Consider the following 22,925-nt stretch of genomic DNA (forward strand, 5'->3'; position numbering starts at 1 on the left):
CACGGGTTTTAATACTGGAGAGCGAATAATTTGCATTTATATAGCATTTATCTTTGATGTAAAAATTAAAGGTCTCGAAGCGCTTTACAAGAAAAAAAATCAGAAATGAAAGCAAATATCGTTATATAGGCAAATACATAGCTAATCTGTGGCAACAACATTGAGCTGAATAACCAATTAATTTGAATTTGAGGGTAAATTTAGTTGCGGGCGAGAATATAAACCAGGTTAACCAATGGAGATGGAGGGAGCTAAGAATTACACTTTCAACCATACAACAACCAATTGGTGGAAAGGTTAGTGACTGATATCACATTACCTGAGATCTCTCATCCAAGTTACTTAATTCACGAAGAGCTTGTTCTGTATGAGCAACATTATCCCCAATTTCTGGTATGTCTCCTTCCTCTGCTGCTAAACAATCCACAAACATCTTTACCTGCGGGTAGATTCAAACATTTAACAAAATGCATTCAAATCTAGCAATATATGTAGCAGTTCAGTGAAAATTATATTATTAGACAGCTCTATTTAAAATTGCTTCAACAGTTTTCTTACAGATGATAAGACAGAACCACCTTCAGTTGTGTGAGCCTTGTTTTGAGACTTAAACTCCTCATCTCTTGACAAGGAATCTCGACTCTCCACACTGATTTTTTTTAAGGATTAGGTGATGAGTGTATTCATTACCTCTTGGAAAGCTTGTTCAAATCTCCAAAGCTGTAGACACTGTTCAAGTTTAAGCAGATGCTTTTCCCAAAAGCCATCAAAAGCAGTCTCCATCTCATGCAACTGTGCAAGAAGTCTACATTCAGGAACAGAAAGGAATTAAAATGTGACAACACCCTGGGGCAAAACTCTTTATCTTTTGTCCATCCACACAAGTTCCTGCCAGTGCTTTGATGCTATTGTAGAACATTGTTTCTCCATAATATTCAGAGCACAAAGTTCCATGTAAGGGAGAAACACTGAATGCAGGCAAAATAAATGTCATTCCATTTTACAATTCACAATGTTAAAGTATCATTGTAAATCTTTGGGCAATTCTAAAATAATTCTTTCAAAAGTCTTCTTATTTTGACTCAAACTTTGCTGGCTTTAATACATCTTTATCTGGGACCAGGGAAAGCATTGCTTTAAAATGAAGTTTGTAACAATAATTCTCAGTTGGATTTCTTGGTTTCAACACCAGGACATAGAATCGGAAAATAAAATAGCATAGCAGAAGCCATTGACTACAAAACCTTGCTAAGTTATCCACTTAAATAATGTACTCCAATCCTAATTCCCTGCTTTTTTCTCAGTGCCCTTTTATATTCTTCCTGTACAAACGCCACCCAATTCCCTTTGAACGAAAGATCGTCCAACCCTAAAGCAGAACATGAAAGTCCATTGAGTTCCAAATGATGGGTAAAATGGGTAAAACTAAAGGAAAGAAAGAAAACTTATTGCCCTCTGTATATAAATGAATTAAGCTGTCCTCTTGTGATGCACACCTCTTCACAGTGGCCCGATCACCATTTTTTTCAACCGCATCTTGGGTATGAGGCTCATTACTGAGTGGCTCCATGAGGTTGGTTAAAAGCAAGTCTCCTTCTTTTATCACTCTTCGAACATCTTCCTATTTGAAAGGAAAACAACTGAACATATAAGTTCACAATTGATCAATGACATCAAAATCTGCTTCCCTTTATGCTCCGACGTTAAACAAAAATGAATAGCGCTTAGTGGAGCTCTGCATGATGCTTAGTTGTGCATGACAGGGTTCATTCCATCCAGAATGTTTGGAGCGGGAAATATAAATCCAACTCCTATCTCTGAATCTCTCCGCTCTGGCAGAAGTAAAACTCAAGCAATTATGTTTAAATTTAAAATTGATCTGCATATTTAACCTATATTTCTATCATCAATAATTTGGTCACTCAATAAACGGCTGTTTGTGGGATGCTGCTGTGCGCAACTGTCTGCTGCATTTCGCCCACAAATATACAGTCAATTCACTTTACAGTATATTCTGTGAAGTGCTTTTAGACATCTCGAAGACGAGATAAGCCGCAATATCAAATGCAAGTATTATTATCGATACAAATTTTGTTTTTTATCCTGGAATTTCTACCCAAAAATGGCTCCAGTATTCCATTGATTAGTTGCACTGCAAGAATTGATTCCTCTAAATTTGTCATGTAACAACTGCAGCATTGTGTTGAAATTACCTTGAGCTGATTGTATTTTTCGGTTCGGGTAATAAGTAGATCCTCTACAGAATGTAAATCATCAGGCAACTCAGCCTCAGCCAGGTCTGTACCAAAAGCTTGGAGCATCTGGGCAATCTCCTTTACCATTACAGCAAAGCTCTCTATGGCCTGAAGAAAAAACACTGACATTGCTGATAAATGTACTGACATTGAATTGAATGGCCCCGTCCTCCCACTACAACAGCTTAATTCTCATATGCTTCCGCTTGTTCCTCACACCCACAGAAAAGGCCAAGTGGGATCTCCCATTTTTAATGCTGGATTTAGGGGGAGATGGAACAGTTGCAACAATTTTTTTTAAGTGTATTGATACATCTATAAACTGGAAATTGCTTCTGATTCATTTCACACAATACAATATTTTTATATTGCACCTTTCACATCTCAAGCGTTACTCAAGGTGCTTAACAATATTGGCTTGGCATCTGAGCTGGGAGCCAAGGAGAGTGAGAAAATATGTACCACAAAAAGGGTCAAAGTCTTGAGATAACATGTTAGTGTGGGTGTATGTGTGTGTGTAATATATATATATATAAAATCTGTTGAGGAGGGTTTCATAAATGATTTGAAATATTCTTTTTGTTTTAAAGTTTTTCAGTTGTATTTCAATAGAAATGAGGCTGCTTTCTACTTGTTTTTTTTAATAAGTAATACATACTGATAGCAATTTGCATTTTAAGCTGTATGTAATAAGATAAATATTTGTGGAGTCCTGTAGCTCAGTGGTTAGAGCACTCGCTTTGCAAGTGAGAGACTTCAATTCCAGGCAGGGCGAAACCTTGGGCAAGTTTCCTTACTCCACACGCCTAATAATAATCCCTCCAAAACCAAAAACAATAATAAATTGGTCATTTTCAATCTACGACTGTTTGTGGGACATTGCTGTGCGCAATTGGCTGCCGCGTTCGCCCACAAATATACAGTCAATTCACTTTACAGTGTGTTCTGTGAAGCGCTTTGGGACGTCCTCCCGACGTGAAAAGCACTATATCAAATGCGAGGATTATTATTATTATTTATACTTACAGGATGCAATTTGGATTTCATTTTACAATCTGGTAACTTATTGCCCTTGGTAAATAAGGAAAGTTATATTCATATATTCTAATTAACAAAATGAGTGTGAAGGGATATTTTTTAACACAATTTAAAACTCAGTGCTACCCATTTTCAATTACACATTTGAACACTACTGCAATTATTCATTCGTAAGCAATGCAAATTTCTGCTGTTATCAGTCCAATGTTTATTATTAACTCAAACTGAACTTTTCACCTTTTCACGAGTTGCTGGTTTTTATGAGTAGGTTTTTTGCTTATCCAATTTTCTAACTTTTCTCTCTATTCTGTAATTCTGAAGCTGGTAGTATCTCCCCGCTCCCCTATTGTTGCCTTAGGTAATTTCAGCTGGTTCATCAAATTTACTCAACCATTAAATAATGGCTAAATTATTTTAGGTAACTGACTAACAAGAATGACTTGAGGGCACACTCCCTGTAAGGGACCATCTGAATCACATTGACCTCCCATAGCAAGAATCAAACATATACCAGCAGTGTACAAAGGTTAATTCTTTCAATCCATTATACAGTCAGGAGTGAGGAGTGATTAGCAAGATACTCAAAATTGGTAAACTTAGAAAGTTAAACTGCTAATTTCATTACGTTTCCACCATGGTGGGTTTCTAATGGGATACATTAAAATGTATGAAAAAGCTACATTATTGCAGTTTTGCAAAGATCGGCAACACGTGATTAATTATATACGACTCCTCAGTGCTGTTTAGCATATAGCTAGAATTAAGCACAATAGCAGAAATATAGGTCAGATGGACTTTACATTTATTCACATCTACATTGGCAGTCGAGGGAATTATAGCTATTTATAACATTGACTCCTTGTACTTTTCATTTCAATACTCTGCGGTTTATTTCTCCTCCCCTCTCACTCGAGGGCTTATACAAGCTGTAACTTTTACTGTGATGATAATGAGGAACTGTGTGCATAGAGTCATTCATGTTATGAGTCATACTTTAAAGTTCGAGTACTTCGGAAAAGTGGAAAAATACACTTAAAATTTACTTTTAGCCAAGATTAAATGAAGATGCAATTGTACATATGAAGCTAATAGTGGAACATTCATTGGATATCACATACATATGTTTGAATAACTAGCACAATTTTGAAATTAATATTTCAACCTCAAATTTAAGCACTGTACATCAGGTTAATTATGAAAGGCATCGATATCCCTAATTTATAGGTGTAATCAAAGTTGAATAAAATCTAGAAAATCAACAAATCAAGTTACTGATTTAACTGTGCTAATTTGACTAATCTGTGTAAAACTATTTTGCACGGTGGTCTTTCTAATCACCTTGTGATAATGTAGATCAGAAACTCGTTGGTTCAATCCCTAGTCGAAGGCTGAGTTACCTATTCTCAATCCAGGGCAACAGATGGAGTCATACAATTGGTCATAGTGCCCTGGGGTAAGGAGGGGGAAATAGTTGCTGTTGATTAGTGAATCCTCCTGGAAAGTATGTATATGAGATGCTGCAGGGTTGAACAGTCTGTTCATTGTACATCTAAAATTAGCAATCTTTTCTTTACCTTTAGAAAGATGTAATGAAACAAGCATTTTTTTAGCTATCGTTCTGTGATATACTGAATGTCTAGGGTCACGAATGGTGAGATACCGGAGTCCCTGTGGAACCACACCCAAACTCAGTGTCTTCAGGATGAGAAACAATTCGTGAACAGGAAAAAAAGATAACCAGATACACGAGAACTTTAGAGCTCAACACCATTACATACCTATCTATCATTTGTTGCTAATTTTACATGCAATGATTGCTTAAGCGTTTTGTGAGTGTCTAGTGCCAATGTGCTAACACAGGGTCATTGCTTCATACCTAGATCTGACCAACAAAGGATAAAGAAAAAATACATACAGTACGGAATAGGATCCATTCATTATGGCAGTACTCAAGTGTTCCCCCAAATTCCTGGGTTAAATGTGTATCATCAATATATTTAAGTAATTCGGTGACAGAACTCAGCATAACAACCTGCAAAGAAAGCATCAAAATTTCAGTTACACCAACAGTGGAGATATTTCCTACAGTTTAAGGAAATATTTTTTGTTTTGAGAAGTGTTTCCCTCCATTTCTGCTACCTCAATAATTCGACATTCATTCAAACTTTTACCCTTGATCAGGTCAAATCAACGAAAGCAGCCACAAGTGAGTGTGGTGATAGATACAGATAGAAAGACATTTTCTTACTGGTAGTTTCAGTATAAAATCATCCTGACTAAATCTGAAGCTGATGTCGGATATGGCACGCTGAAAGAATCCTGAAGGCCGGAGAACAAGAACCAACTGCAGGTTTTCTGGACATGAGGCCTGTTGAACATAAAAAATATTGTATTTCAGCGCAAGGAAAATATTTCCAGAAAGTGGGAGAAATTAATTCCTTGAACTATTAAACATGCAATTGAGTCCTGAACACTTTCCTACACAAACAATGGGGTCATATTTGCAGGTTAATGTTTTCTTTAGCTTAATTATCACAAGGAACCCATTAAAGAACAAATGTTGCCTCCATGTTCTCTTAAAATTCTGTGTGGGTACACAGAGCACATCAAGTCAAGCATATCTCTTGCAGATGCCGCTGTACATTTTTCCCAAATGAAAATTAGGTTTGGCCCAACATTGATTCATTAAGACAGCACGCTTGAACAAAGTATTTTTTAATGCAATGTATAACTGTTTCATTTCCTCGTAATTAGTTGTTGATCATCATGTGAGAAGTGAACAGAGGACAAATTAAAATCATCCTTTATTACTGCATAATACTGCCTGCACTGCATCTGGGGATGGCAAACAAAAGACACCATCAAACCAACCAAACAATATGAATGCAATATTTACCAGATGCAAGGGAAATTCTCAATGTCCATATAATTGTTTTGCTCTAGCAATTTATGATATAATCTGAACCTTTGAAATAGAGCTTATTATACTACTTGGGTTCATGTGGCCGCTATACTATTCCAAGCCAGGGAGATTCACCAAAATGAGAGAGAATGAGGCATGAAAAGACACTTTCAAGCAGGAGAGAAGAAAATTGAACAAAACTGGTTTGGAGCAGATAATTACAAAGTAACGCAAATCCTTCAAATTAACTGGTTTAAATCCAGATGTGTGATCAAGTGCTCTGGGACACTACTTGACCCAAAGGGCACTGCAAGTTGTTGTTGATATAAATGGCCATAATTTTTTTTCAAAAGAACATTTTGATAGAAACCAAGACACAAATGATTTTCTTAAAAAAGATAAAAGGGATAGAAAAATCTGCCAATCCTCCATCTCTAAAGAATTTGGGCAGCACAGCTTAGCTACTGGAGACTCAGGGAAATCATTGAAAAAACACAAAACTGAGGGTACTAGAAGGTTTGACATACAAAGTGGCTTATTGAATAATCCATTCATTGAACCTCACTGGACCCGGTTTATTACTATTGTAATTGATGTATTAAGATCCTATGCAGTCTCTCTACCTTGCTGACCACATCTTCAATGTATTAAAGATATTTTCAAGGGAAACCTCCTTGAAGAGTGTTTTCATTTCACTTAAGTCACACTCAGCACCACGATGTGGAGTACTAATTCAAGGGGCATATTTATTTTATTATATCACTGATGAGACATGGAGGCTCCAGAAAGGAAAAGTAAAAAATCGTGGAATTTAACAATTTATGTTTTAAATATGGCTGAAAATATCAAAATTAAAAAAATCATGGTGAATCAAAATAAACATTCTTAAATCAATAGTTTTGTAGGTTGCTGTCCTTTACACCAGATAACCATGCACTTAGCAATATAAAGCATTGGATCTTCAAGCTGAATCTTCCTGCCCACGACTGCATTGACTAGAGATCAAGTTTACACCTCCACATCCATTAGTAAGTCAACCATTAATAATGCCTTTGGAATCGTCTTAATCTTGCCCCTTTCTGAGGATATTTTTAGCAATGATACTCGATCATTGGTCTTCGAAAGAGTGAAGAGATAAGTGAATTCAGTGGGATTCAAATCCAGAACATTCTGGTCCCAGGGATGTTGGTTTGAAACTAATTGAATTTCAGCCCCCTCCATTTTCAGGGTATGAGTCACTCAATTGCTCAGTACCAATATTTGGATTTTTTAAAAAAAAAAACGTCAAGAGCACAACAATGAATCACTGCTGCCTTTGTGCAAATAGCATTCTTCCTTAATCCAGTAACTGGATCATCCAAAGTCATAACTGGAGGTGGGAAACTCTCCAACCAAAAAGCGCAGAATAAAGGAATGTGTCGTTCCAATGGGCTAACAGACTATTTTGGTGAAACAAATTGAAACTTTGTAGAAATGTGAACATTCAGAGTGGAATTTACAAAGTTCTGTGCTTTGCTGCGGTCTTGATTTGGCTGGAGCACCCAGGAATGATGGCTGTGAAAAGCAGGGCAGGTTAAAGCAGCTATTTCTGTCAATCACTGGACAAAGTCAAAAGGATTATGATGTTGCTATCATACCAGGACTGGGACACCACAATTAGGTTGGCATTATCAGTTCCATTGACATAAAGCTAATGCACCTATCCAATGAGCTGGAAGGTGCAAATGGAGTGGGGAGGGAATGAAATTATACCCCTGTTAATTTATCATCAGGATTAGTTCAGAGGATTTAGTCGATTTAACAGTGGTACATTGGAATCAAGCAGCTCAGGTGGTAACATTTCAGGAAGTTATAAATGGTTTAGTGCGAAAAAAATGGATTGTTAATAATGAAGGGCCCTAACTGTAGTGAATATACAAAATAAATACTCATCAGTTTGTATGGTTGATCAGAAGTGCTGCTTCTAAAATATCTGTTTGTCTACAGGGATCTACTAAAACTTTGTTTTGCAGAGTCAAACTCATTGTGATTGCAAAACAATTGTCTCTTCATATTTTATAAGTAAAGAGCTTCCCATACATTCCTTTACATTTCAACCTCAGTTTAATTTAGCACAAGCCTTTAACGCTTTTCATGCTGGTTTTGTGGTAACATTGCCAAAATAATAATCCTTGCATTTGATATAGCACTTTTCACATCTTCTAGACGTCTCAAAGCGCTTCACAGAATGTACTGTAAAATTAATTGACTGTATATTTGTGGATGAAACGCAGCAGCCAATTGTGCACAGCAGTGTCTCACAATCAGTTGTGGACTGAGTGACTGGTGATTGAGTAATTAAGTAGTGGATTGAAATTATTATTTTTTGGTTTGAGGGATTATTATCCCCGAAAAAACAATCTGCCAATCGACTAACAGTCAGGTTTCTACCTACTGCTAAAATCCAAAATAATTAGTTTCCAGTGTCAATATATTTCCCTGTTTCCATAGTGATTTCAGATTTTCCCCTTACACATACACAATGGAAATAGCCACAAATTAACCCTTTTTGTATTCCCCATAAATCCTACACACACATCACATCCCAGTGAGCACTTTGGGAGTTATGGGATGTGCAGACCAGTCACAGATACCAAATAAAATTGGCAAATTTTGTTGTTTTTTTACTAATCGCCGTTACTGAAAGAAAAGGGTATTTATTAGTGAAAAATGGTTTTAATTTGTTTTATCCTTGCTCTCAGAAAGCTATGATTCTCTTGATTCAGCGCAGTACCTGCATGCCCTACACTATGGCCATCAGTAGAATGGATAGGGCCCCTTTAAGAGAGCACATTGAAGTTGGATATTGAAGTTAGCATCCGAGAGTGTGGAGCTCGGTGGGGCAGAGACTTTAAATGGCTCCTGATGAGACTTTGATGGATGAGCTGGCAGATTTATTTATTTAAGAATATTTATAAACCCCAAGTACCATATACTGATTATATTTAAAAATGTATGAATATAAGAATGAGAAAAATGTCATTCAACTCAATCAACTTGCTCCGACATTCTGATTAGGACACAATCGTTCAGTGACCTTTAATTACCTTAAGATCCCTATCACAGCACTGACCTGAACTGACCATTCACTGTAGGCTATAGTCCTTAGTTACCTGAACGCTACCACTTTTGACACGGGGGGAGGGGAGTAACTATTTTTGGAAGACAAAACTTCAGACACTTTAACGACGCTACTCTGGCCAATGAGGTTAGCTTTGAGAATAAATTTACGCACCGGTAACAATTTTAAAATGGCACCCTACAGAGCTCTGCTGTCCTCTGTTGAAGCGGACAATGCAGTGTGCTATCACTGCAGCAGAAAAGATACTAGTGGGGACCACATTCTGCAGCAAACCAGCGTGGGTTAAAAAAACAAATCAAACAAAATGCTCAGCATCTTGAATTGAACAATAATCATCTAAAACAAACATTAAAACCTGATATGATACAAGAAGCTACTACAAAGTCAAAGGGTCAACACCACCTAAAAATAATTTTGCTCTCCAGTTACATTTGATCCCATCAGTATCCATCCTGCATAAACTGTTAAACAGGACAGATATATGGAACAAGCAGCTGTGTCTATCCACGGTACAGAAGCTGCTTCTCTGCAATCTTTTCCGACTGCACTTGCAGCATCCTGCAGAAGCTACTGTACATGAACTTGGCATTGTATTTGGGCTGGAAGCAAGGCCTTACCGTATTCCTCTTGGGCTTGATATTGCTTCTACGGGCATCTGCTTCTGCCATGTTTAACACTGCTGATTAGCCTATTTAGTGTCCGACAAATATTGATGAAATATGACCCACTTTTGCAGCTGTACGTTAAGCTGCCACGTGAACCCCAACACATCTCCTGCCATGTTCCAACAGCACAGTCTGACTGCTAAAGCATCACTTGCTTATTTTAGCCCTCAGCTCCTCCACCAGGTCCCATGGGTAATTTTAATTTATAGCCGACACCTTCTCACAATCAATAATCCTGATTCAATCCAGGGGATCTTGTCACACCAGTCTATCCGCTGCATACGGATAATACAGTGATCAGGTTGGAAACACGTCTATTAACACCGAAGGAACAGAGCAGTTTGCTTTCTGTATTTCAATTAGGGATTGTGCTCCTGCTGAGAGAACGTCACTGGTGAGCTGCGTCAGCGCGCTATCTAATTTATTCATTCCCTCTGAAGAGATCTCCTCAGACCATTTAAACAGCTGCCATGAAATATTTTACAAGCCCTCGAAATTGACGACAAGACAATTTTTGTGGAACAATATTTTTAAAAATCACTCGTTTTTGTTAAAAGTGAAGAAATGAGGCACTGAGCAAAACATTAAAAAATTAAACGATCTTGACAGATTCTTTCCCACATTGGGGAAAGAGAGCTATTTGACCACAGCAATTAAGGGCTATCGGGTATGTTCTGAGATGTAATAGAAAATGAATCAGATGCATTTAGCATTAGTGTAACAATGATTTTTGCAAAACAGTTTTTGTTCTAATTCAGGGCACACATGGATCAGGATTAGGTATAACTAGAGCTTTTGGTTTCAGATTTACATCATTTTACTAATAAAAAAATCATTTGATAAGATTTGACTCAAGCACTTTACAATAACTGATCTATAATGTGACAGGTGCGCATGTGACTATAGATCCAAGTTCTGCTCTGACCTGAATTTGTTTAAAAATAAACCAGAAGGAAAGACAATGGAGTGAAGAAACATATGCACATAAGATTATGTTTAGGGAAACGCTACTCAATTGTTACACTTAGTTACAGTTTCTGTAATTATAGAAAAGATGCAATATTTTCCTTGTTTGATATCAAAAATAACTTTAAGCAAAGACCTGAATTTTAGAATATAATATAGAAGTTCATTTCAAGTGTTGAGTATGTGAAATAACGGTAAGCAGCAGGCTGACATAAGAATAACTTGGACAAGACAGTTCAGATTATTAGTATAGTAGCTAGTGAAGGGTGAAATGTTAGTAAATATGTGAATAAACAGTTAAAACCCTCACATTTGTAAAGATGAGTCAGGGTATTAATCTATGCACATGTCCATCTGTCATGTCTGCTGTCTGGTAAACTATCAGCAAGTACTGAACAGAACAAGCAGGTAAAGAAAAGCTTCAATATTTACCGCTATATGGGCAAGTGATGTTTTAACAGATCCCCAAGTATCCTGTCTTCTGTCTAGGATGAAAATGAACTTTATTTCAGGTTGATGTAGACTAAGAGAGAAAAATAATAGAAAATTTATGTCAAACAAGTTAAAAATAACAATTACCTGAATGAAATCTGAGATTATGCATCACTAAACAGTGACTAAGGAATTCTCATGTGAGGTGAGTGCTTTGAGACGTCCTCCCGATGTGAAAGGTGCTATATAACTGTAAATTGTATTGTACTTCGTGCTTCCTGAACTGGATGTTCAAGGCTGTGGGCTTGTCTCTGAACAAAATTTGCCCATCAATGCTCTCCTGTGACTGACCATTCGGTGGTAAATTTTGTTGAATGACAATAAACCACTAATATACTATTTAATTTTAGAAATTGTAATTATAATTTTTGCATTTGATATAGAACTTTATCATGTCAAGACATCTCAAAGCACTTCAGAAGTTTGTGTAAAGTTTAGTAATTATATATTTATAGGTGAGCATGGCAACCAATTTTACAAAGCAATGACCCACAAACAGCCATGAAGTAAATGAGTGAATGACCAATTTTATTTATTTTTATCTGGGGGATTGTTGATCAGGAGGAATTCCTTTCTCTTTTCAAAGAGTGCATGGAATCTTTAATGTCATGAACAGGCAGTGAGACCTTGGTTTAACTTCTCATCTGAAGGACGGCACCTCTGACAATAATAGTCCTTGTATTTGATACAGTTGGAGCCCATTCAATCCATTTTCTTAGTTTTGGTATTACCTCAGCTCCAAGGAGGATAGTCACTAGTTGGTCATTAGCAGCTGAGAAGTAACAGCTTTGAGCCCTTCCTTTAACTGCTCTGAGATGCCGTACGGTGTGAAGGTCACTATATAAATGCACTTTGTTGCTTGGTAGATAGCAGACACCAGAAACTCTTCACAAGCCTCTGGTACGCACAACAAATCAACATGAAATGCATGAGAGCATTGCCACCATCTTCCTTCTCACAGCTCGGACACCCATCCCTACCCATTGAGCGATGGCTCCGTCAGTCGGAATTGCAATGTTTCAGCAGCAGTTGCTTATCTCTTTGCATACCAATTAAGGTAGCTCCCAAGCCCTGAATATATGACCATGCGCTTACAAACCCAGACTCCAGATAATGCCTTCCAACAGCTGTTATTCCAAGACTCAAATTTCCCTAATCAGCTATTTGACAAACATCTGCCTCCATTGTGGTGAAGGATCTGTGCAGTACACTGTGTACCTTACTCAGCCTCAACCCCGCCGCCCCCTCCGATATTCCTTTTCACAGTAACAAATAGCACTAAAAATAAAATAATTATAATCATAATAAATAATAATGTACTCGTTAAACATAAACATAACATTAACTTGTGATCCAGTGAAGGTTACAAACAAGTAGTAAAATATTTATATTCAGAACTATATGTAGGGAAAAGCTGAAATTATGCACTTTGTGGTGCAGAATCTGATGGAGCAATAGTCCAATAATTACCCTCATTTGTTATCTTCATTGATCTTGAGCAAACCTTTGACAGGGCTGATCAATAAGTTGTGTTTTCTATTATGAGGTAGGAAAACATCCCTCAAAAACTGAGGGCAATCAGAGCATGATTTGACAACTCCCATAGCTCTCTCTTCACAGATGACCACTTTCATCAGAGAGATTGAAGTCTCGCCTAATTTCCTGGCCTTTTCTTCAACATCAACATCAAGTTGACGACATATAATTTGATCAGTTTATATCGCACCAAAAAAAAGTTATGAATGACTTTGACTTTGTTAAACTCCTCATAAAAAGATGTGTATACAACTCAAGTGACAGCTCATGAAGCAGCTCTAAAAGTCAGCCTGACCAGAACCATTGATCTGCCAATCCAAAATAAATCAATGATAAAGTGAAGTAAATCAATGATAATGTGGGACATTACTGTGCGCAATTAATTGACTGGTGCGTTTCGTGCACAAAATATACAGTCAATTTACTTTACAGTATAAATTCTGTGAAGCGCTTTGAGATGTATTGAAGGCATGGTAAAGCGCTATATCAAATGCAAGGATTATACATTATTATTATAAATTGTGGGTTAGGTTAACTATATGTAAAACCATATGTAGGGAGCATATTACAGTTTCTCTTATTATTATCTATCTTATAAGTCATTGCTGTCAAGTGTAGTGACTGCTTGTTTGTAGGCAAACGTTGCAGACATTTCGAACACTACAAAAAACAACCATGAAGGGAATGACTAATCTGTCTGGAGGATTGTTGTCTAGGAAAAAATCCTCTTCCCTTTTCAAATAGTGATGTGGAATCGTTAACCTCCACCAGAACAGGCAAACGAGATCTTGGTTTAATGTCTCATCTATGAGATGGGACTTCCAGCAAGCAAAGTGCTATTACCCCTGTACTGCAATGTGGTGTCTGTATTAATTATAATAATAATCCTTGCATTTGATATAACGCTTTTTCATGTCTTCTAAGACGTCTCAAAGTGCTTCACAGAATAGACTGTAAAGTGACTTGACTGTATATTTGTAGGCGAAACGCAGCAGCCAATTGCGCATAGCAGTGTCCCACAAACAGTCGTGGATTGAGGTGACCAATTTATTATTGTTTTTTCTCTTGAGGGAGTAAGAAAACTTGCCCAAGGTTTCGCCCTGCCAGGAATCGAACCCACGTCTCGCTTGCAAGGCGAGTGTTCTAACCACTGAGCTATAGGACTCCAACATGAGCTCAAGTCCCAACGTAAAGCCATAAGCTACAACTTGTGACCCAATGGCATTCTTGCCACCAATTTAGCCTAGTTGGAATAGAACTGTTTTGGTAACTGTACCTCTAAAAGTCGCACAAACAAATTATTTCTATTTCCTTTAAATTCCTGCACATTTTATAATCGGAGCCATTGCCACAGTTGTAAAGGTTCCTGTGAATCCATGATTTATTGTAGTTTGTTTCCGCAGATATTTCACAGTGATCAAAAGCAATCTAATGTTTATTGTCTTGGGATGTCCTCCCGACCTGAAAGGCGCTTTACAAATGTGATTTTGTATTGTATTAAGATTTTGGAAGAGGCAGCGACTGTATGTCCTTATTTAATTGAGAAGTTACAAAAAAAGGCTCTTTAGCTTATTCTTGCCATCGATGTAAATTTATCTTTAATCTGCAAATTGATTAAAGTTCCTTTCTATGGAGCAAAATGTCTTAACTTATAAGAAACAGTTTATGGATATGCCTTTTGGTTATTCAGGAGGTTTCTGTTATCTGACCTTGCAATGTTCCACATCAGAAATGTATGGTAAATTCCTTGTGGAGATGCTGTACAGAAAATGTTGTACGTGTTGAAATGTGTGAATTTAATGGAAAACTGGATTTAAATATAAACACATAATTAATGTACCTTGGAATGGTGGTCAGATAGGTTACAATCTTCTGCACCACTTCTTCAGATATATCAACAAAGTTGGGATATTCAGGGAAAGTTATGATCACGGCACCCTCTTTTCCTTGACCACCTGGACAGTAATAAGGTATATCAGCACAACATCATTTACAGCTACAATAGTGCTAGTAGAAGCCTGATGAAACCCTATTGCTAACATCGCTTATAGATGATCTGGTACTTTGAGCCACTAGTAATCAGCATACGCTATGAATTTGTTCTGCAGCTCAAGCACTGCCAAATTATTTTTCTCACATTCTGTTGTTAACTAAATTTCAGATATCCCTTAAATGCAGAATAATGGACATCACTTATGGACATCAGTTAGTATCAGTGTTCGCCTGTTTAACCATTATGTTTTAGTCTCAGTGTCTAGAAATTTAACAACCTGAGGACACCGTCTTAAAATAGTTGTTAAAAGAAACAGAGGGAAGGTGAGGAGAATTTATTTCACGCAGCGAGTTGTTTGGATCTGGAATGCATTGTCTGAAAGGGTGATGGAAGTTGATTAGATAACAACTTTTAAGAAAGAAGTAGATAATTATTTGGGGAGGACAAGTTTGCAGGGCTGTGGGAAGAGAGCGGGGGAGTCAAATTGATTTGGATAGCTCTTTTCAAAGAGCTGACCTAGACACAATGGGCCGAATGGCCTCCTTCTGTGCTGAATAATCCTGTGATTCTATGAAATAAGCTCACATGTAGAATCTGACCTTTGTGGTTTTAAAACAAAACAAACTAAAACTTTCTTGTGATGGTGACATTAGATTTATCAGCATTATAGATGAAGGATCTAACAAGCATTTCTGACAAACTCAGTGTGAGCTGAAAATAGCTCAAGTTTATATATTTCCTTGTGTGTAGTACGCTCCCACCCTCCAATTAGTAATGAGAGAAATACATACAAGATAAGGGATGTATCTTAACCCATCTCTAACATAGGAATCTAACAATGATATCATGGTATCTGAGCAACAGCTTTGCAGCTTCACATTCTCTGCAACTGGAAATTTGCTAGAATTCTGAAAAAGGAGGAAAAGCAATTTGGGGATTACAAAAAAGTGCTGAGTTAGTTTGCATACCTTTGTAATGTGATATAAATCACATTAATTATCAACTGCCTTCATATCCATGAAAGTCATCATTCCATATCAAGTAGGGATAATTTCTTATTCATGAAGTTACTGATCTTTAATCCAGCTGGTAGTGTATCGCATTATCAAACAATTGTGTGCCAGTTCAACATCCAGGATCAAATTAACTGCTGGAGACCAAGTCATGCTGAGTGAAGCAAGCTTACCTGAGCGATAGGCAAACTGATCCTTCAATTGTTCACTGATGTTTTCTGCACAAATGGAGTTCAGAGCTTCTGGTGCAATCTCATCTGCAGAGAAAAAAATATTAGTTTGGAGGCAGCCAAGTACTTTAATTAGCTCTGAATTCTCAATATCAGATTAGCACCAACAGAAGAAGCCACAAAATTGAGCAGACACCTCAGAATGCAATACTCCTCACTGATATCAGCAAAATAAGTTCAAGGGCAGGTAAAACAGAACTCACAAAAGGGAATTTTGAAAAACTCACTCATGTGAAAGACTGAAACATCATTGTTTCTTACAGAACTTTCTTAAATAGGTTCATGAAACAGAGAGAGAGAGAAATCAGGCTGTTGAATTTATGTGTAACTTGTTGTTTGCCACTTGAGCTTTTGGAAACCAAGGAATGCACTTAGGACTTTTCTTTTGCTATTCCTCATCCAATTTGCCTCCTTACCTTATGGCATTGTCTCATGCTGGGGATAGCCACATGGATGTTCATACTGTCTAGTACCTCAAGTGTCTATTCTTCATGCTGCGAGCCTCGATAGTGAGTGTGGGTAGTTTTTGGCCACAGGAGCCATCACAACTGAGATTGATTCTAATATACACTAATCTACCACTATTACTAGTGGGTAATCAGATAGTGTTTAGAGTCTTCATATATTTCATGAAACGTTAAAAATGGCTGCCCCATTGAATGCAGAATTCCTTGGAATTACAAGCCCTGTAAATTAACATGGGCTGTATATGTGTCAACACAGCAATAACAATACTACCATTGTTTAATAATTGCATTCAATATAACAATTCTCTGCAAAGCTATTATGGTTTCTACACTTATCTTCACATAAACAACATTATGTTGCAATGCTGCCTCAAGATTAGAGGTTTCTATTTTCTTACTTTAAAATTCTTAACTAAAAGTTAACCATCAGAAGCACAGCCCCATCCTGGGAATTGAATCAGTAAAGAGGCCTTAATGAATGCTGACCTGCTACTATTGTTCTGCTGTTGTCATGTCCTGCATTGCTCATCAGTTGGGTCAGAATCACTAAGTCCACCTGATTTTAATTCTAAATCCAACTGCTGTCATATTTATAGCACTTTTTGCACAAGCAGATATGGAAAATTGATGCAATATTAGAAATAAGTCTGGGTAAAAGAGCTGAATCAACAAAGCTACAATCCTCAGTGTAGAGTAGGTAAGGCAATCCCAAGTCACAAATGATGAGAACATTGCAACCATGGTCATAACAGACCTGCCAACTAGCAATCATTTGGAGTTGCCCCTCACTTTGTTTGCTTCAAGAAAATGAAATGTAACCAATTTTCATGTGTGAAAAATAAACAGTCCTAAGATTTCACCAATGTTGACTCTGCAATTAAAAACAAAAATAGCATTAAAGAGATTAATTTTGGCAAATAAAAGTAAATTGTAGCTGAATTGCACATCAACTCTGACAAGATCAATTCCCACTTACTGTGTTGAAAGCTTGCTGATAATGGGAACAGGAAGATCAATCCAAATTAGCAACAAGATGATTAAGCAGAGATCCAAACCAATTAGCCAATAAAACCAGAAAGACAGTTTTACAGTTTTTCCACTCACAACACTATCTTTCGCTTCTCATCTCAGAGGGACTTGACGATGGTTAGAATGACAGTTCCTAGATTGCTGCAGTACAAACTTGCTTTTTTTAAACATTTTGTTTTGTAATAAAAAGGCAGTGCTGATGTAGCATGATCTAGATAATGAATGAGGATAGCAGGGATATGCAACAAAAAATTCAGACAAGATCAGGTTCTAAGGATACTAGAAAAGACTTATAGAAGTTTAGGGCAGACTGGCATCCTTGCAGTTATGGAAAGTGCAGGTCATAATAATAATCCTTGCATTTGATACAGAGGGTTATCATGTCTTTGAGATGTCGCAAAGCGCTTCACATAATATACTGTAAAGTGAATTTACTCTATATTTTGTGGGTGAAATATACAATCATATACATAATGCACTAATGGACCAAGGAGCAGTTGATCCTAAATTCTTGCATTTCATATAACGCCTTTCACATCAGCAGGATGTCACAAAGGGCTACACAGGTTATAATGTAAAGTATACTATGTATTTTGTACGTGAGTGCAGCAGTCAATTTGTGCGCAGCAATGTACCACAAACAACTATGATGTGAATGACCAATTTTGGCAGTTGTTGACCAGAACACTGGGAGAAACTCTCTTCTGCTCTTGAAAGTGTTATGGGATCTTTAATATCTACCTGAACAGGCAGATGGAGCCTTGGTTTAACATCTCATTGGAAGAATGGTACCTTCAACAGTGCAATGCACTCCAAGCACTAGGATTTAGTTTCAAATATAGTGCTGGGATAGCACTGGTCTGTTGCAGGTGTCATCCTTCCTGGAGCTTGAATCCACAACTTTCTGATTCAGAGGCCAGAGTGTTACCAAATAGGCCAGGCTGACACGTGAGTCCTTGAGACTTCACTCCTTGCTTTGGGTTACCTTCAAATTAACAGCAAAAGCTGAATTTAAGAGTGAGGTAACATTTTATTTATAGAAATAAAATGCATGCCAGATTGTAAAGCAGTTCACACCACTAAATTTATTCCAATGACCCTGGTAGTTTCCATGCCAGCACAAACTTTGTAAATTCATCTTTCAGCTATAATTTTATAACTGTATAATGTCATAGGGTAAAAACAGGGTCACTGAAGTTTGCCTTTGATCTACAAAATAAATCTTCAGTCAAAAGGTCTTAACTGTGAAAACTCAATGCTGTTACAATGGTACTCTTGGCTAGATGCCTGCATGACTGTAATTAAAAAGTCAGAAGACCTGCAGTAGTTTAAAATGATGTAAATGCTGGAACAGTGCCTGGTGTGAACTGCACCAGTCATTTAGCCACGAATTGTGTATCTGGATAAGAGTTCTGGTTGCTGCTAATTAATCATTCTGTGGTCCAGTACTTTTAGGTCACCTCAGAACAAAAAGGGGACATATCTGCAGCTTGAAATTAATTGATACTAGATATTAATTGTATAAATATATGCTGGTTGCTTCCTAGGCAAGGACTTGTAATCAATACAAACAGGATGGGTCCTAGTACTATTAATGTAGGACCCGGTGGATTTATATTCATATCACAAAACAATCTCTTGCATATTCTTAGCTCAGTCATACTTAAGTTTATTTATATATTGGAAACCAGTAGCATTTCTGGGTCCCACGTAGCATTCGGATCAACAAATGAGCCTTAGACTATATTCACGCAGTATTCAGCATGGTTACTAATTTAAGGGAAAGGCTGTTGACACAATTTTCTATATGAAGAAACAAAGTACGAGGAATTAAGACTTGGAAAAGTAAAGTTCCTCGGCTATAGATTTATTTTGTAACCAATCACTTCAGTACATTAATTTTACTTAATTTGGAGACATCAAATGATCAAAATGCCAATGCATCTAATTTCAGGTTGCAGTTACTGTAGTTACTTGCAGGTGACATAGTAGCACACTACAGTATGTAATGTATATAGCCTACAGTATACAGCCTCACGATGATATGATGGCTTTTTTCTAGTTAATTCAGTGTCAGTTGCATATTCCATCCCAGTGTTACCTTTCCTGGATCAGGCAGAAAGTCATACCATTGGGAGGTACAAGATAAACTGGCAGGCATTGCCGAAGCAATTTAACAAGACTAAAGAGATTTTGAGCACCAACACAAGGTGAAGGGGGATTTTCAGTTCAGTTGTCTCAAAAGAATGCAGATTGCTGATTCAATCACAATTATTAACCAGCGAAATTTAGGTCCATGTGCAATTTGTATTCTACAATGTCGTATGGGGAGAGAAAACATCTGTTGATGGCACTTCTCATTTCCCTGCCTCTTTTTCCCACTTTGCTCAGGCTAAAAAAAAGTGATGAGCACTAATAGTATTACCATGAAATTCTAGATTTATATTGGTCATCACATTTCTACAGTTCTTTGCTGAATTCATGAATTTACATATTGGCAAAATTACATATTGAGTTTTCAGATCAAGAAAATATTCCAAGTAGCAGATTAAGTAATACGGGACTCTTTCCAACCTGGAAAAACTGAGAACTGCCCCCAATTTAAATAAAAGCTGTAACATTCATTAGTATGTCAAAAAGGATTAATTAGTTTGTTTAGCTCACAGAACAGCCAATACTAAAAATAGAGAGTTATGGTGAGATTATGGACCAGGCCAAACACGACACAGATTCTAACTGTGAATACCTATCTCTCGGCATCCATAGATAGTTATATTTCTATATGTTATATATATCATTATTTATATAGTTCAGACTATATTTATTGTTAAAACAAATGATACATGTTTATAGGTCAAAACAGTTCCTAGAGACGGAAATTATTTGCACTCAAATAAAACTAACATCCGAATTGCTGCATCTAAATTTGACAAAAATTTATTTGTATTTTTTTTCAGTTGTGAACTTAAATTGTATTGTGTAAATGTATGAGACTGATTCACAGTAAAACTTCATAACCCTCATTTATTTTTGAGACACGACACTTAGCAAATAAATTTATCACACAAGGACTTACAATTAAATAATGAAAGTTGGGGCACCTACTTTTTATTGTGGACTCCAGCGATAAACAGGTTTCACACAGCAGGAAGTAGCTTTTCATTTCTGCTTCAGAGATTTTCTGGTTTTCCACGGCTGCCATGGCCATGAGAGTTACATTCAGTGCATGTAGTTTGTATAATCCACGTACTCCTGCCTCCCAGTCTTCCTTTCACACAACTCTTCCCATGTTAACCACAGCACCAATTCAATAAATTTCACATGCTCCAAAGGGAGCCCAGGCTCAGTGCGGCTGCGCTAATAATCACCTTGAAAATAGAACTCAAAATAAATCAATGGATTGCTCAGTCAAGACAGTCCGGCTCTCACAGTGTCTCTCGACTTCCCATGTTTGCAGAATAAGTGTGCCAACAGCCATTTGATCAGACTAAACAGTACCTCTCTTCTCCCATAGCCTTTGCAAAGCAGAATTGCTGGATCACAGGTTTGTCTTCGTTGCACAAGCTACTCAATAAAATTAGTTCATGACATGATTTTGTATCGTTAAGCTGGCCTGAAACTCTGCCAGTTGGTGCAAGTTCTATTTTCAGATTGAACAGCTACAGGCAGTACTGTGACATCTAGTTTCATTTGGTTCTGCCTTCAGTATGCCACTCCTCTTTTCCAATGTAATATTATCAACTCAGATCAAATAGCAACTCAAACATGCCACTTGCAAATGTGATGAGTGATTGTCAACAACTGACCCTGGTTTGCCTCTGTCGTTAAATGATGGGTTGGCAAACATCAGTGACTATCATGTGAATGCCGCACGCAAAGATGTGAATTTAAATACAGCAGGAAGCAAATGAGTCAGAAATATAAATTTCCCTCAGGCCACTTTGTTAAATATTTATAAAATGTACAAATAAAGCTGGCCTCAATCAGGCTATTTTGATGATTGCAGTATTGTAGATGATTTCAGCGCCTTGGGACTCCCTACGTGAAAGCACTATATAAATACAATTTGTTGTTTTTCATGGTATTAAAATTAAAGTTATACTGTGACCCTATTGGAGAGCACATTTAAAGTCAAGCATCTTACAAACCTTTACCCTGATACATAGTGTGATACTAAGACTGGGTATTGACTGATAGTAGTCAACTTTTTTTTGGTACAATTATATACAATGAATTTTAAAAATATAGCTTTAAAAATACTGCTAGCCAATCACTTTCATTCATGTTCAGTTTCAACACTTTTTGAAAAATGTCGCACGTAAATTGAGAAGCTATTGTTAAACATGACACACCTTGAAAAACAGGTCAGTTTCCCACTCAGTCAACAATTCAATGCACCATAAAAAGCCTGGAGTTATAATAATAATAATCCTTGCATTTGATATAGCGCATTTCATGTCTTCTAGACGTCCCAAAGCGCTTCACAGGATATACTGTAAAGTGAATTGACTGTATATTTGTGGGCGAAACGTGGCAGCCAATTGCGCACAGTAGTGTCCCACAAACAGTCCAGGAATGAAGGGACCAATTTTATTATTGTGTTTTTTTTCTTGAGGGATTATTATCAGGCGTGTGGAGTAAGAAAACTTACCCGAGGTTTCGCCCTGCTGGGAATCGAGCCTAGGTCTCTCTCTTGCAAGGTGAGCACTCTAACCACTGAGCTACAGGACTCCCTTATCTATCTTATACCTATAGAATATTAATGTATTTAAAAAAGGACACGGGCTACAGAGTTCCGGATTATCTGCAGCCTGTGGAGGGAGGAGTTGGGAAGGCCGACAAGCAGTCCGTTTGCATAGTTGAGCCTGGAGGTGATGAAGGCGTGAACAAGAGTTTCAGTAGCTTGAGTGGTGAGGTAGTGGCGGAGTAACGTATGAAAGAACTTTAAATATACTAGACACCTAACAGGGAAAAGGGAGGTGATCCTATACACAGTCAACAACAACTTGCACTTATATAGCACTCTCCACCCAGGGTTTAGTCTTACAGCACTTAACAGTGGGGGAGCCTGACTCGAAGCCGGGGGGAATGGGGAAGTGGCCTTAAGCACGGTTGAAGAGGAAAGTTTTCAGGTGGCACTTGAAAGAGAGAAGAGGGGGCAAGGCAGAAGGATTGAGTGAGTGTTCCAGAGTTTTGGGGCACAGTGGCTGAAAAGGCG

The 22,925-nt window shown here is 37.4% G+C and overlaps 1 protein-coding gene across 1 annotated transcript in view; it reads right to left on the bottom strand.

Moving 5' to 3' along the window:
* mcf2a (MCF.2 cell line derived transforming sequence a) overlaps nucleotides 1-21,337 on the bottom strand; it is a 38,434-nt gene extending 17,097 nt beyond the window's left edge. The window contains exons 1-10 of the mRNA XM_007894728.2: nucleotides 20,813-21,337; nucleotides 16,155-16,238; nucleotides 14,816-14,930; nucleotides 11,380-11,470; nucleotides 5,542-5,661; nucleotides 5,209-5,325; nucleotides 2,214-2,363; nucleotides 1,497-1,621; nucleotides 691-805; nucleotides 320-439 (exon numbers count right to left, since the gene is read on the bottom strand). Of these exons, the coding sequence (XP_007892919.2) occupies nucleotides 320-439; nucleotides 691-805; nucleotides 1,497-1,621; nucleotides 2,214-2,363; nucleotides 5,209-5,325; nucleotides 5,542-5,661; nucleotides 11,380-11,470; nucleotides 14,816-14,930; nucleotides 16,155-16,238; nucleotides 20,813-20,915 (1,140 nt within the window). The 5' untranslated portion in view covers nucleotides 20,916-21,337. The remainder of the gene's footprint in view (nucleotides 1-319; nucleotides 440-690; nucleotides 806-1,496; nucleotides 1,622-2,213; nucleotides 2,364-5,208; nucleotides 5,326-5,541; nucleotides 5,662-11,379; nucleotides 11,471-14,815; nucleotides 14,931-16,154; nucleotides 16,239-20,812) is intronic.
* Nucleotides 21,338-22,925: the final 1,588 nt, after the last annotated feature.

The sequence above is a fragment of the Callorhinchus milii genome, unplaced genomic scaffold (genome assembly GCF_018977255.1).
Source record: "Callorhinchus milii isolate IMCB2004 unplaced genomic scaffold, IMCB_Cmil_1.0 Scaffold15, whole genome shotgun sequence".
NCBI lineage: Eukaryota > Metazoa > Chordata > Chondrichthyes > Chimaeriformes > Callorhinchidae > Callorhinchus > Callorhinchus milii.